The 16,433-nt window shown below is 46.7% G+C and overlaps 1 protein-coding gene across 1 annotated transcript; it reads left to right on the top strand.

Annotated features, from left to right (window-relative positions):
- Positions 1–8,936: 8,936 nt before the first annotated feature.
- LOC146197796 (uncharacterized) lies at positions 8,937–14,168 on the top strand. Its single transcript, XM_084591811.1, has 2 exons — positions 8,937–9,786; positions 10,162–14,168. The coding sequence occupies exons 1-2, from the start codon at positions 8,937–8,939 to the stop codon at positions 14,166–14,168; spliced, it is 4,857 nt and encodes a 1,618-aa protein (XP_084447937.1).
- Positions 14,169–16,433: the final 2,265 nt, after the last annotated feature.

Consider the following 16,433-nt stretch of genomic DNA (forward strand, 5'->3'; position numbering starts at 1 on the left):
GACCATGACGTCTTGTGGCAGGCCGAGTAGAATATTGCGTGATGAGCACAATTCCGCTATGAGAAGTCCTCGATCTGTGACTGCCATGTTTGGCGTGACCTGCCACGCCCATTTAGTCAGACAGTGATAGAGTGTTGAGTTTGGACTGTTGCAGTGCTGACAATATTCGAGGTATTGCTTGATGATGAAAATGAGCTTGTAAAGAAGGGTAAGGTACGTGACGCTCTAGCTAGCACCATACGATTGCGTCGGCCTTAATGATATATTGATGGAGTGGTGGAAATTCCCTTGTTGCGCTTTAATGCGTTAAAGTTAAAGGAAGTCTGCCGAAATAGAAGCATGGGCGAGTTGGTATGTATACATTCTAAAACAGCGCAAAAGAACAGGGACGAGAGAACGAAACGTACAACACGAGCGCTGACTTACACCTGATTTATTGAACAAAAGTGAGCAATATATAAGAAGAAAACCGGGCGATAAAACCACAAGTAGTCGACGTCAAACATGGTGTAGGGGGCTGTAAAAGCGATAAGAGCGTGGTAGGTTGATGAGGGTAAAAGACGATTGAAGTGAACAGATACATTCGAAAGATGGGAAGCAGTTAATGTGACAAGGTGTAAAGAGCCCAAAAACGATAAAAGCGAAGCATCGAAACATGATAAAATTGATAAAATATACAAAAGGTGTGGAATGCATAAAATTGACAGGTTACTGCTAAAAACTGCTTAAACTTTAAACGGCGAGTTAAACGATGGCGATCAATGTTCTGCAGATAGAAACCTTATTTCCTTGTCGGACAGAAGCACAGACGGAGCACTGACACAGGTGTATTTATTCGTTTTTATGTTAAAAGCCTCAATCACTTCCCTAGTCAGTTGATCAGCGTGATGTCCTATGACTCTTCATTGTTGAAAATCTGGTAGACATTCGCTGCAGTTTTTGATACGGTCTGCGATATGTCCTTTGTCACCTTTTTGCACATCTTTGTTGTGTTCTCGCAAACGATCATTGATGCATCTTCCTGTCTGTCCGATGTATTTGTCACCACATGTTAAGGGGATTGAATAGATGACTTCGTTTTCACATGGGATGAATTGCTTTTTATGATTCGTCCTGCAGGTTCTTACGGTCTTGGTAGGATGGTTGACACAATGGCAAATGTTAGCCAACTTTTCTGGTGCGGAAAACACTACTTTTACTTTAGCCCGATTCATAATCTTTTTGAGCTTATGGGACAAGGCGTGGCAGTACGGAATGACTGCGACCTTCTGTTTCTGATTATCCTAATTATTATCACGAACTCCTTCACAATGCCTGCCTTGTATATTTATCTGCTTTAGAGGCTTCTGGGAGACAGATATAATAAGGTGCGTGGGATAGCCTGCCTGAGATAATCTACTGCATTGTTTTTCATAACTTAAAAGCATGATTTTTTGAGCGCATTAGACAAGCACAGGCCAGCAATGGCTCGCTTCACCAATTTTGAATGAGCTGAATGGTAAGGGACAACTGGTTTCTTATTTCGTGGCTCATAGGTCCAACAAATGTGGTGGTCTTGGAAATCCAGCTTGATGTCAAGAAATCTGATAGTATGTTCCTCAGGCAACTTATGTGTAAAGACAAGAGGAGATATAGCTGAAGTGAAAACATTCATAAGATTCTGTACGGTTGACTGGAAAGGCTGGCTGTGACTATTTATGATCACTAGGTAATCGTCAACGTATCTGAATATACGTACCACTGACTGGCTGGGAAGGACTGAGGCCAAAATCCTGTCTTTGGAAGCTAGAAATATGTCACTCAATATGGGGGCTATACATGACCCAATGGGTATTCCTGATTTCTGAAGGTAAACGCGATTATTCCATGTACAAAATGTTGAGGATAGATATACAGACATTAATTCGAGGAAGCCTCCAACGGACATAACCGAAACGTTCTGGAAAGCTATGACACCATGGTGATCAATATATATTGCTCACTTTTGTTCAATAAATCAGTTGTAAGTCAGCGCTCGTGTAGTACGTTTCGTTCTCTCGTCCCTGTTCTTTTGCGCTGTTTTAGAATGTTAAAGGAAGGTTCCGTTGGGAAGGAAATAACGAGAATGGCTCTTGCAAGTGTTTTCTGGCAGGTGACTTGGACGATCACGGGCTTTTCGTGGTTTATGTGACGTAAGGATACCAAATATTACAAAATTGGAAAGAGCTGCCAAATAAGGTTTCTTATTTGAAGTGGGAGGGGGCGTACGGATACAACCTTCTGGGGCTCTGAATGTAATTCAAGCAGGCTGCTCCTGGATCACGCAAGCACGTTTACAAGTGCGGCTTGGTTATAAAGCGAGGCATTATATATGTGTGGTGGTCTACCATCAGTGACTGGATAACGTGGCAAGCTTAAACGTTTACTAACAAGATTGCGTGAGATTTTACAAACACAATTTAGTGATTTTTGAAAATGGGAGCAGCCATTGCACGTAGATGAACGAGTAATCACAAGGGAAGCCCCATCAGTACCCCCTCTGTGGTGCTCACCGTAAAGACGTTCCTCGGACAGCTTTAGAAGTTATCAACGCCCAAAATTTTTTGTCCAAATTGGTTCTTGTTTGCGTCTCGACCCCATCGTCCCTTGTTTGTTTTGTCATTATCTCGTTGCCGGTGTATCAGCCACGTTTCATCACGCACTGGTTAGCTTTTTATTCCTTCGGGATGGTCCTTTACACCATCCGCATTCACTCGTCTTCTTGTTTTAGAGCGCAGCCCTTTGGCGCCCGTTCCTGGGTTTCGCGTCGGCGTCGGCCTCGTAACCAGCTCCGCCCCCTTCAGCCCCCCAGCTCAGCCCCCCTCTTCTGGCGTGGTGCCGACCATGCGGGTTATCTGATTGCTGCGCGCGCTCCCCCGTTCGCCGCTGCTTGTACCCCCCCCCCCCCCTCTCTTCCTGCGTGGCAGCGAGGGTGCTCTCCGGTTGCTGAAACGTCGGCTCGCTGTCAGCGGATCAAGGTGCCTGCATCCCAAGCCGAAACGCAGAGTCACGTTCTCTTCACTCGCTATCGGCGACAGCGGCATCAGTCAGTCGCTGCTATCTGTTCGTCGCGCAACGTTCCTACGGGCACACGCGCTGCTTCCCGCAATCTCTCAATAAATTAATTGATCTCTTCATTTCTTCGACCACAAAGCTTCTTTCATAACTGCCAAGAACTGTTAGTGGAGTGTTTCTTGAAGGAATACGTGTGAAAAATTAAAATAAGTTGTCTGTAATTGTATATACGAATCTTGCTCGAAAATATTTGCCTCAATCTATCGAAAAGGTGAAACAGCTGATGAGCTGCGCTCAAACTGAGCGTTAGGAAGTAACGTAATCGTGGGCAATTTTTTTCCTTTATCCAGTGGCGTCGGCTTCATCTAGTTCATTATGACTGAGTGTGTGTCGTGTTACCGCCCCTCACTCCCTCTCCCTTTCGCGTTTATATTTTTCGCGGCCTTGATTGGAAGATGAGTTGTTAGTCAGCCTCGTGTCCTGTTGTCTTCCTTGTACGTGTTATTCTGCTAGGATGCAGTTCAACGATGGATGCGTTGCAGGCTAAAGAGGGCCGAAGTCTCCCATGCCAGTTGAAACTAGTTGAAATTAGAATGAAAAAGCGAGTTATAGAAAATCAATTTAATTCGCATTGATAGTTGATGCTTCATTCGGCTGATAAGTCCAACGACTCTAGATAAATTTCTTGTAAAGTAGTTTATATGATCATCGCAGCGCAGAAGAGAGAGAAGGTTACACCAAACCATTTGAAGCTTGATACATTTCTATACGGAGTGTTATTGCTTGATGTGGCGGGGTGATTTTTCTCCCTGTCATGAAATGACTGCATTAGTTTTCTGTTCGTTTATGCACATGTAGTTTGGTGTTGGCTATTAACCGGAAATTATAGGGCATTGTTACATGTTAATATAATTTCTGATAGGTCATGTACAGAGAAAAAGAAAAAGAAGAGAAAAAGATCATTTGCATAAGTGATAAATCTTACATTTGGGTTAATGGTATATATTAAAGAGGAGAGGTTTCATTGTGCTATCTTGCAGTACAGCATAATGGACACATGTGACTGCCGAATATACGTTATTTAAGTGAACCACTAGTTTTCTCTGAGATAAGTATGGCTGTATTAGCTGGGAAGCCTGTCCATGATTACCATAGCGACTGAATGTTTGCAGCGAGATATTATCATCCACTAGATCGAAAGTGTCTGAAAAAAATTGAGAACTACACCAAGTGCCATTTACTTATATTTAAATTCTTCAATAAATAGTTTCTTTTTTTATGAAGTGCCGACTCAGCTTTGTTTTTAGTGAACCCAAATTGCAATGGCGTCAGTAGTTTGTAGGTTTAAAAATAGTTTGCTTGTAACAGGATTTGCTAAAGCTTTTCAAAGCCTTTCGAGTATTGGTTTTATAGACCCGCTTGGACGCGTCACAAGCAAATGCCAGGTTAGGCGTCTGCTGTCACTTCCTTAAATAAAGCTGAAAGTTTAGCGTATCCACTTTTGTGTTTGCCACAAATAAATTTAAACTATAGCTGTATTTCTTCCGTAGGTTATTGTACCCGGAAATCATAGTTCTCTGGCATTGATTGGTGCACGACGTATTTGTAGCAGTTCTGACAGTAGTCGCCCACCTTACAGTGACGGCATTAGAGGATCTCCTTGGGGAAAGCAGCACGGATTAGTCTGCTTGTTGCCTAATGCCGGCGAAAAAAATTTGTTTAAAAATATTATTTCTCTTGGTTTATATTTTCATTGATTGCACATCGATTCCTCTACTCCAATCTGATGAAACATTTCCTTTTTTACCTCAGCTAAGCATAGGTTTCGCGCTGGTTTTTCGTTTGTAACGCAGCTAATGGAATTCACGCATGCCATTGCAGCCGGTTTGGACAAAGGGGAACAAATAGATGCGCCATTTGTTGATTTAAGAAAAGCATTTGATGTCGCCCACATAATCTGCTTTGGATTAAATTATTATTCCTGAATATATTCCTTGCTGGATAAAAGGTTATCTGCACATGAACAAACAGGTTATTCTAAACGGGGTGACATCGGCTGCGATCCATGTTCTATCGGGAGTGCCTCAAGGATCTGTGCTTGTGTCATTATTATTTCTGATTTATATAAATGATTTAGTACTAGGCCTCCATTCAACCATCACACTGTATGCAGACGATAGCGTCCTGTATCGTCCGGTTAAATGTTGTGTTGATATGTCTGTTCTGCAGGGCGACTTAGAAAAAGCGCCCATCTGGTGCAATCGTTGGCAGATGACTGAATACCGAAAAATGTGACGATGTGAAGTTCACAAAGAAAATGAACAGGTTCCCAAAGTCATATAGCATGAATAATAGTGCACTTAATGCCACCAAACATGTCGGATACCTTGGAGTAACGTTTTCTCAAACGCTTGACTGGTCCAATTATGTTAACATAATTAGCACGAAAGCTTACCGTCGCCTTCATTTTTTCCAGCGAAATTTTAAGCATTCTCTTTCTTCACTGAAAGCTAACTTGTATCTGACTAGCGTTAGACCTATTTTAGAGTATGCGCGCTTAACATGGGATCCGTACACAAAAAACGTAATAGATAAAATGGAGCGCGTGTAGAAACAGGCAGCACGCTTTATAACCGGAAATTATCGTTACACTGTCAGAGGGTCTGATATGCGGGAAGGGGTGGGCTGGAAAACTCTCTCCTCAAGCAGAAAAATCCTAAGGCTAAAACTTCTTGACAATATACATCAAAATAAAATTGGTATTGATAAGAAAATGTTATTAAGCAGCCATATTACTTGTCATCTAGAAGTGGCCACAATAATAAAATCAGAGCCTATGAGTGTCGTACCAACGTGTTTAAGTATTCATTGTTCCCTTGCACGCTTAACGATTGGAACCAGCTCTCTAGTGATGTAATGGCTGCGTCTAATATTGAGAATTTAATTCATGTAATGTTAGTTTATTGATTCCTGAATTTATGCTATTTTGCGTACCTTAGTTCTGTTATTATGGAAAGATAGTTTCGTTAATTTTCAGAACAACTGTATGTTGTGTAAGTTTGTTTTCACTTATTGGTTTTTTTTTTCTTGCTTGCATGTTGTTGGATTTACTTATTTGTTTCCCCGCGCGACCCCATGTATTTATAACCCTCTACAATAATGCCTTTACCAAATAAACCAAATACCAAATAAATAAAAAAATAAATAAATAAACATTGCCGCTGCTACAAAAGCAATGAAAGAGCACCTAGCGACCGTTTGTCCAAATGCGCTGTAACATGCTAAATATAAAACGGTGCAGAATGGTAGTACTTCAAAGAGTATGGCAGTATGTTTCATACATAAAGAAATAAAAGTGATTTGTAGTATTACCTTTGTTTATTTTCTATATTACAGGCGGCAATGTCTTTTTCCTTTCGTTAAGGCATGATGAAAGAAGACTGGTCAATCGTATAGTGCGTGCTTGAGCAAACACCTTCAACAAAAATCTAAAAAATTGTTGCTGATCGCAGATGCATGCAAATAGGTTCTATTCAAAAGCTTTCCGTAAGAGATCCCCACTCCTGGCATGGATCCTGTGTTCTGACGACGTTGCAAAGCACCCTAAACCTAAGTTGTTGTTTTTTAGCCTAGTAACTGCGTTGGTTCCCAGCTGCTGCTTACCGTGGGCGATTGCGCGCTTGGTCGTTTGTTGGCGGTCTCACTGTCAGCTATCCGCTTTCAGCCCAGTTTCCACGCAAACAGCACAGCGGCTGCCATGCATGAGTAGCTAGGTATCGCGACCTCGAACAGCGACACCGAGAAGTGTGCCCGCCATTAAACCAACAATTAAGAGGCCGAAAAATCAAACAATTTATGAAACAAAATAACATTAATTTCAGTGAGCTTGTGGTGGCATTTTTCAAAGCTGTAATTCTGAGTGCTTTGTAATGCCAGCGATTGGCCGAACTGCGGGAATTATAAAAGCCCGGATTGAAATTGCGCCGAAATCTGCAATATTAAGAGAACCATTAATAAGCCCCCGTAACGCGTCTTACAAACTGATAAAAATACACCAAAAACATGATCTTGCAGCCTGCTACCTACGGTGATTGGACATTTCCCTCGCCTAAACACTCTCCCCTCTTCTTCGGGGGCGGCCTTCCTTTCCCGACATCATTCTATAGGAGCTACTGCTGAGAGGGTACTGGCGCAGCATGCCCTCCCCTTTCCTCATTTCGACGGAGAGCTTCGGCACCGCAGAGAGAGGCGACTCATCGATGTCGAAGTGAGCCGACGTGCTGCTACGACCGAGGAATATTGAGAACTCTCAATGAACAACTTGGCCCGCTGGCTGGGCCTCGGTGTGTCGTTCTTGCCTGCCATGGATGTGGGCCGATCTAGCGGCGTGGCTTTCGGCTCTGAGAGCAGTGCCTGAGCCACGCAGATCTCCCCCATACCTCATACACGTGAAGTAAACATGGCAGTGGAGGGAAGGAGGTCAGTGAAGCTGGTGATGATGATCCCCTGCAGTAAATGGCGTGATTGGCGTGATAAATGCGATGCGTAGGTGGGACTTGAAAGTATGGTTATTGTCTATTGTTGCCCAGTGGCTGTGAATATTTTACAACCAGGTAACAAGATTCCACATTTTTTTGCTCTTCCATGCCTGCTTGGCATAGTGAAAATATAGTGTACTCTTACTGGCATATTCGACCTAGGTTAAAAAATGGTCCCTAATAGAAACCAAGGTAGCCTAAGAAGGTATATGATTTTAACTCAGTAATGACATCCTCCAAAGTGGATGCTTAAGATCATATGCTTCCCCAAGGCTTGAAGTTCCAGCTACCAATATTTGTCCTGAATGGACGTCTGCGGTTAGTTACGCAAGACTAGCTTCTTAAGCGCTTGCGCAGGGTTCCGAGCTTCTTGCAAAAGTTTCAAACGGGGTGGCAGGTTTTTAGACCGGTCCTGCTTGCTTCACAAACTATATGCTGAGTAGATATATTGTCACGGTGTGAAGTCTCTGATCAGAAGTCACCGCGGGACACAGGAGTAACGGAAGTCACAGTGCGGCAGGAAACTAGCAGGCCCGCTTCGACAGGAGAACTTCAGTTTCTTCGCCTCGAGGAGACGAACGTCGGTTTCTTCGCCTCGAGGAGGCACACGCTCGCGATCAGCACAGAGGGAAAATAAAGAATGCAGCGTGTCATTGCCCCCCCCCCCCCCCCCCCCCCCCCCGGGTACAAGAAGCATCGTCCCGATGCTGTGAGTGTGGGTAGAGATAAAAAAAAAAAAAAACATTGCACGAAGGGCAGTTGCTCACGCACAGAAAGAGTCAACACTATCGGTCGTAATACGGTTTCAGGCGGACCACGTGGACCACGTCCGGGAGCGTGGATCGTCGGGACTTTTTAAAACCATCAGGAACAACCTCATAGTTTAGGTCCCCAACTTGGCTTACCACTTTGTACGGGCCAAAGTAACGACACAGCAGTTTCTCGCTGAGGCCTCGTCGACGTACAGGATGTTGCGAAACCGAAACCGAAACAAGACAGCCCCGAGTCGACAGACAAGCCAAGACGAGAAGGCTTCAAAGACAAAACCAGGGAGAGACGCTTGGGGCGTCAGTCGTCTGCTGTAACCAAAAATAAACGGATGTCGTTTGTGCTCTGTTACGAAGTTGTCTGATTTAACGAACGCGACATAAAGATAAAGTTGGTGCCGAAACCCGGGATGTACGCCGCGACCTAACGAAGACAACTGCCAGTCCTGGAGGCGACTAATAACGAAGAAAAAGCCAATTTCTACCCCGAAGCCGCCGCCCAGTGCTACCAGAGTACAGCGACATGGAACGACACAAAGCGAAGAGAACGGCTCTTCGGTCTCAGGTGACCCGCCTCTTTTCCGATATTGACTCCTGCATGAAGAGCCGCATGGACAATGTAAAAGAACTCAGTGTTTTGTTGGCGAGACTTAGCGCTCTGCAGACCCAGCTGAACGAAGTTAACGCCTCTGTCGAGACGCTAGTGCCAAAGAAAGAAGCTGAGCAGGACTACGAGGAATCTATCGAGTATGACGACCGGGTCGTTACATACATCGCGAAGCTCCAAGAGGAAATTAAAGAAATTCAAGGAAACAGGCAGCCGAAAGAAGCATCACCCCCCAACGACGCAGCCACGACGAATGGGGCCTGCCAGGTGAAGCTTCCAAGGTTAGAGCTCATAAAATTTGACGGCAAAGAAGTGTCATGGCAAGAATTTTGGGAGCAGTTCGAGCAAATGATTCACAAAAACGACCGTCTGACGACCTTGGATAAATTTGGATACCTAAAATCGGTGGTGACAGGCGAAGCAGCGAGAACGATACAGGGCCTCCCTCCCACATCGCAGTGCTATGACGACGCCATATTGCTGCTCACCAGACGTTTCGGCAAAGCGGACGCCATCGTGCAAGCGCACATGGGTGCGCTCTTGGACCTCGAGCCTGTGCGGAGCGCCGAAGACATACGCTCCCTCCGGAGGTTATACGATACCCTCGTCTCTCGGATCCGCGGCCTGCAGGCGCTTGGCCAGGAGCAGGGAACGTACGGAACACTGCTCTTCCCCCTCGTACAGCGCGCTCTGCCGAAAGAATTATTGCTCGACTTCCATCGGACCGTGGCGAGGGAGGAGGGGTCGGAAGCCATAACACGGAGCCCGGCCGGAGGAGGAATTCCGCTGCGGGAGGACGACGCACCGGGAGAGTCAACAGAAAGAGAAACAGCTACAAAAGGTACGCTGTCATTACTCAACAAGCTTGTTGACTTTCTGAGGATCGAAGTGCAAAGCCGCGAAAACCTGGTTGCGCAGCAAAGTATGAGTAAGAGGCAGCAGGCGTCAAAGCCGAAGATGTTCAGCCCAGCAGAGAGTAAAAAGAACAGCGCTGGAACGAAATTTAAATCGTCAGCAGCTCTACTTCACCAAACCGCAAAACCAAGTTGTTTCTTTTGCAAACAGAGTGACCACGAAACTGCCGCTTGCTGTGCTAGCATTCCATTAGAAGAAAAGAAGAAAATGCTACGATCGGGAAGACGTTGCTTTCGTTGCGTGAAACCGGGTCACCGTGCTAACGAGTGCAGAAGCAAGATTAGATGCACAATTTGTGCAGGACGACACGCGACAACCATGTGTGATCCGGAATTCACCCATCCGAAAGTCAAGGCTAATGTGAACGATGTGACGACTGTCCCCGTGAACTTGCAGTCTACGTCAGAAGTACCTAAACAGCGAGAAGTGATGCTACAAACGGCAACGATATTGTGTGTCGGCGAACGTAAAGCCCTCTACTTACGTGCTCTCTTTGACAGCGGAAGCCAACGGTCATTCATCACGGAGAAAGCATCTGCAAAACTCGGTTGTAAAATTGTTGGAAAAGAAACGCTGAAAGTTGGTGTGTTCGGCGGACACCAGTCAGAACGAGATTTCAACAGAGTGCTGGTGTCGCTAACCGCGCACAATAAGAAGATGTATCAGATCGAAGTTCTTGAGACCAACATAATCTGTGAGCAAAGGATCCCGATCCCTGACTTCAAGATTAAAGAATTACTTGGATCCCTGACTGCCGCTGACATGACCTGCGATAACGAAAGAGGTGACGTAGACCTGCTTATCGGCTCAGAGCACTACTGGGAACTTGTAACGGGAAGAAACAAGAAGCTCAACGGGAAACTGCGAGCAGTGGAGACACCCTTTGGGTGGTGTATTCAAGGCCCAGTAGGGTACAAGACTTGTGACTCGCAATGCATGCAAATCACTGCTCTTCGCGTTTCACTTGCCGAGAGAGAAGCTACAAACTGCTTGGAACGATTCTGGACTCTCGAGTCGATCGGAGTCACGGATGATGACAGCTGTGCGGAGCACAAGCTGCTTGATTCTTTCGAAGAGAATATCAGGCGCAATGGTTCTAGATACGAGGTAGCCCTTCCATGGAAGGAGAATATAGATTTAAGTGACAACAAGGAAGTTGCTGAAAAACGCTTGTCACAACTGACAAACCGACTTCGAAAAACTCATCTCTTGGAGGAGTACGACGCTGTCATCAGACAGTATTGCATGGAAGGCATAGCTGAACCGATAGTAGAAAAAGAGGAAGAGGGAAAGCTGATCTACTACATGCCCCATCAGCCGGTTTTTCGGGAAACGAGTAATACAACGAGATTGCGAGTAGTTTTTGATGCTTCATCGCATGGACAGAAGGCAAAATCCTTGAATCAAAACCTCGAAAGTGGTCCGAATTTGAAAGCCGACCTTGTAGCACTGTTACTAAATTTCAGAAGCCACAAAATAGCTTTGGTAGCCGACATTGAAAAGGCATTTTTGCAAATCGAGATCAGAGAGAACGACAGAGATGCATTGCGCTTTCTGTGGCACCATGAAAAACCGGATGCAAATGGAGCAACAGGCGAGATACAGACTTGGCGAATGAAGCGAGTTCCCTTCGGAACCACCGCAAGTCCTTTCTTGTTGACAGCGACTCTCCAGCATCATTTGAAGATAATGGAACGAGACTACCCGGAGACTGCTTCGCTACTGGCGCAGTGCTTGTATGTGGATGACCTTTTAACGGGGGCAGAAAACGAAGACGAAGCGCTGAAGATCTATGAAGAAGCTAATACAATATTCAGCGCGGCATCTATGAAACTGCACAAGTGGGCGTCCAACAATCCGGCATTGAACGAGCGATTTGTGGCGGATGACTGCGAAGCAAGGCACCTCGGGTACCTCCCAGGAGTTCTCAAAGTGCTGGGATTGACGTGGAACCCAAGCACAGATAACCTTACATTCACCCCACTGGCAAGCGATCCATCCGAGCCAGGTACAAGCACAAAAAGGTCTGTGCTCAAGACTACGGCGAGACTCTATGACCCACTTGGATGGCTAGCTCCATTCACCGTCAGGGCAAAGGCTTTATTCCAGGAGTTGTGGCAGAGAAATGTGGAATGGGATGATATCCTACCAACGGATCTGGACACGAAGTGGGTGCAGTGGTGTGAGGAACTAAACGAATTGGAAAGAGTTCAAGTGCAGCGGTGCTACAAATCCGACACTGTCGAGCCTACCACGAAAACAGTCCTACACGTGTTTGCTGACGCCAGTCCTGTAGCATACGGAGCAGTGGCCTACATTTGCGTAACAGATGCGGATGGGATTACAACTTCGAGCATCCTAATCAGCAAGTCAAGGGTCGCCCCGATTAAACAACTGACTCTGCCAAGACTGGAACTGATGGCGTGCCTCTTGGCTGCCAGACTGAATCAATACATTCTGAACAGTCTGAAAGAGCCACCGCAAACGACGTATTTCTGGACTGACTCGATGATAGCACTGCACTGGATTGTAGGAGAGCCGTCGCAATGGAAGCAATTTGTGAAGAATCGCGTAATGGAAATCCAGCGTCTTACCGATACCTCAGCGTGGAGGCATTGCCCAGGGTCAGAAAATCCGGCGGATATCATGACTCGAGGAGTTACAGCTGATCAGCTTGTTGAGAGCTCCACCTGGTGGGAAGGAACGCACTGGATGAAGGTTACGGAAAACGCTTGGCCACAGATGTCTTCGCTTCCAAGGAACATTCCGCCAATGGAGGAAGAAAGACGAAGCATAGAGGTCCTTCAAGCGACGAATACCACAGAAGTTTCCATGCTGTTGGACACAGATCGATACAGCAGTGCCACACGACTGTTCCGAGTGACTGCATGGGTATTTAGATGCATCAAGAAGTTGCGACGTCTGAGCAGTGACAAGGGTCCATTGACGGCGGTTGAACTGAATGAAGCCGAAAAATATTGGATACGGCAAACTCAGCGAGATGACCTGAAAAGAGAAATTGAGTGCGTGAAAAAAGGCGAACGCTTTCCCTCAGACTCGCCCCTCAGAGACATTCCAGTGTTTATTGACAACGATGGTATCATGCGCATAAGCGGCAGACTTCAACAAAGCGGCAAGCCGTACAACGAACGTCATCCAGTTGTACTGTCAAGTCGACATCGACTAGCAGAACTGCTCGTGCGTCAAGCACATCAGCAAGTGCTTCACGGTGGAGCAAGAGATACTCTGGTGCAGTTGAGAGAGAGGTATCATGTTGTGCGAGCCCGTCAGCTAGTGAAAAGAATCATCAAAGGGTGCATAACCTGTCAGCGCTACAATGCTCGTCCAGCCACTGAAGTGACAGCCCCGCTTCCAACTGATCGAGTGAACGAGGCTCAACCATTTGAGGTAACAGGAGTTGACTTCGCGGGACCACTTCTTGTTAAAGGAGAAAACTCGCTGCACAAGTCCTATATCACACTGTTCACCTGCGCTGTAACAAGAGCGGTGCACCTAGAGCTCGCAAAAGACATGTCCGCAGAGTCTTTTCTGATGACCCTCAGACGTTTCATCTCAAGACGAGGTGTACCTCGGGTCATTTACAGTGACAACGCGCTTTCCTTTAAGAAGGCCAACAGAGATCTCCTTTATTTATGGAGCTCTATCCGAAAACCAGAAGTTCTTGACTACGTCGCAAAAGCACGAATCGAATGGAAGTTCATAGTGGAGCGCGCCCCATGGTGGGGTGGCTTTTATGAGCGCCTCGTCGGATCAGCCAAACTTGCGCTCAAGAAGGTGATCGGATCCAAGTTTCTGACCTTCGACGAGCTAACTACTGTACTGGCAGAAATTGAAGCAGTCTTAAATTGTCGACCTTTAACTCACGTCTACGACGAACCCGGAGAACCGGAACCCCTTTGCCCTTCATTCTTCTTGACGGGAAGACGCCTCACATCGCTGCCTAGCGTGGGGAAAATCGAAACAGATGAGGTCAACGTATCAGTTCACAGACTATGGGTACGACGCCAGCAGACTACAGAAGCCTTCTGGCGCAGATGGACAAGAGAGTACCTCGAGGAACTGCGAAATGTACAAAAGAAAAATGAACGCCAAGGAAAAACACTCAAGGAAGGGGATTTGATACTCCTTCGTGATGGCCTGCAGCCACGGCAACAATGGAAGATTGCAAGAATTGAGAAACTGTTTCCGGGAAGAGACGGAAAGGTGAGATCGTGCCTGCTGAAGCTACCTGGAGGATCATCTCTCAAGCGACCAATCCAACTCTTGTACCCCCTGGAAATCACGTAAACGAAGAAAAATGACAAGTCATTTTCGGGGGGGAATGTGTTGCGAAACCGAAACCGAAACAAGACAGCCCCGAGTCGACAGACAAGCCAAGACGAGAAGGCTTCAAAGACAAAACCAGGGAGAGACGCTTGGGGCGTCAGTCGTCTGCTGTAACCAAAAATAAACGGATGTCGTTTGTGCTCTGTTACGAAGTTGTCTGATTTAACGAACGCGACACAGGAAGCCAAACCCAGACACGGTCTCCAGCTGTGTACCGGGCGTCACGGTGTCGGAGGTTGTAACGCTGGGCATCGCGGCGTTGCTGATCCTGAATTCGCAGCCTGGCCAGCTGACGGGCCTCTTCGGCGAGGTGCAGAAAGGTGTGAACATCTGCTTGTTGGTTGCCGTCGTCTAGATGTGGTAACATGGCATCAAGCATTGTGGTCACTTCGCGGCCATGGACCAGACGAAAAGGTGTCATGTTCGTTGTTTCCTGGACCGCTGTATTGTATGCAAAGGTAACGTACGGGAGCACTTCATCCCACGTTTTGTGCTCTACGTCGACGTACATTGAGAACATGTCAGCGAGTGTTTTGTTCAAGCGTTCGGTCAAGCCGTTCGTTTGAGGATGGTAAGGTGTTGCCTTCCTGTGTTCAGTATGACTGTGAATTAAAATCTGCTGCAGAAATTCGGCTGTAAATGCGGCTCCTCTATCAGTAATCAAAATCTCCGGTGCGCCATGGCGCAGGACAACGCAACTGATGAAAAACTTAGCAACCTCTAAGGCAGTACCGTTGGGTAGAGCGGAGGTTTCCGCGTATCGTGTAAGGTAATCCGTGGCAATAATGACCCACCGGTTACCGGAGTGTGAAAGGGGAAATGGTCCCAGCATGTCCATGCCAATCTGCTGGAAAGGCCTCGACGGTGGGTCTATTGGCTTCAAGAGTCCGGTGGGCTTAGTCGGCGGCACCTTACGACGCTGACAGTTGCGACACGTTTTCACATAGTGTGAAACGTCTGAGTGAAGTCGAGGCCAGTAGTACTTTTCCTTGAGCCTTGCAAGCGTGCGGGTGACTCCCAAATGTCCAGAGGTTGGTTCATCGTGGCAAGCTTGTAAGATTTCATCACGTAGACACATATGTACAACAATCAGGTACGGCGTTTGGCTGGCGGAAAAGTTTTTCTTCATGAGGACACCATTGCGCACACATAACGATGACAGAGCACGCTTGAAAGCTATCGGAGCGGTTGTACATGCACCGTTTAGATAGTGCATGATGTGACGAAGTTCGGGATCTGCAGATTGTCTTTCAGCGAGGCACTCTGTGCTGATGGCATTTAGCAGTATGGCCTCATCAGGAATTTCATCTGCGGGGGGATCTACAGGGGCCCGTGAGAGGCAGTCTGCGTCCGAATGCTGACGGCCAGATTTGTACGTGACAGTTATGTCGAATTCCTGTAATCGTAGACTCCATCTTACAAGACGGGTTGAAGGGTCATTTAGGGTTGCAAGCCAGCATAGGGCATGGTGGTCAGTTACTAACTTGAATGGTTTCCCGTAAAGGTATGGCCGGAACTTCGACGTCGCCCACACAATGGCTAGACATTCTTTCTCTGTTGCGGAATAGTTCGATTCCGCTTTAGATAGACAGCGACTGGCGTAAGCGATTACACGTTCTTGGCGGCCCTGGATTTGAACTAGAACGGCGCCCAGGCCTATGTTGCTTGCATTGGTGTGAAGCTCCGTGTCGGCGTTTTCGTCGAAGTGAGCCAATATGGGAGGTGTTTGTAGGCGGCGTTGAAGCTCTTTGAATGCTTGTTCCTGTGGTGCGTCCCAAGTGAAAGGCGTGTCTGTCTTTGTCAGACGTGTTAGGGGCTCGGCGAGTCGAGCGAAATCTTTGACGTAGCGCCGGTAGTAGGCACATAAGCCAAGAAACCGTCGAACAGCTTTCTGGTCTTTGGGCGGAGGGAAGTTGGCAATAGCTGTCGTTTTCTCTGGATCCGGCAGGACACCAGCGTGGCTTACGACGTGCTCCAAGAACTTGAGCTCCGTATAAGCAAAATGACATTTCTCGTTCTTTAACGTAAGGCCAGAGGATGTTATGGCTTGCAAAACAGTTCAAGGCGCCGAAGGTGCTCCTCGAACGTTGGAGCGAAGACCACAACGTCGTCAAGGTAAACGAGACATGTCTGCCACTTGAGATCTGCAAGTACGGTGTCCATAAGCCGTCGGAAAGTAGCCGGAGCAGAGCAGAGACCAAAGGGCATAGCCTTGAACTCGTAGAG

Source organism: Amblyomma maculatum, chromosome 2 (genome assembly GCF_055883805.1).
Source record: "Amblyomma maculatum isolate TAMU_Amacu chromosome 2, ASM5588380v1, whole genome shotgun sequence".
In the NCBI taxonomy this organism is placed as follows: domain Eukaryota; kingdom Metazoa; phylum Arthropoda; class Arachnida; order Ixodida; family Ixodidae; genus Amblyomma; species Amblyomma maculatum.

Excerpts from the sequence above, each read along its gene's own strand:
- LOC146197796 (XM_084591811.1), top strand. The coding sequence starts at position 8,937 with ATGAAGAGCCGCATGGACAATGTAAAAGAACTCAGTGTTTTGTTGGCG. Across the intron at positions 9,787-10,161 it reads AAGAGAAACAGCTACAAAAG|GACGACACGCGACAACCATG; the intron begins GTACGCTGTCAT and ends CAATTTGTGCAG.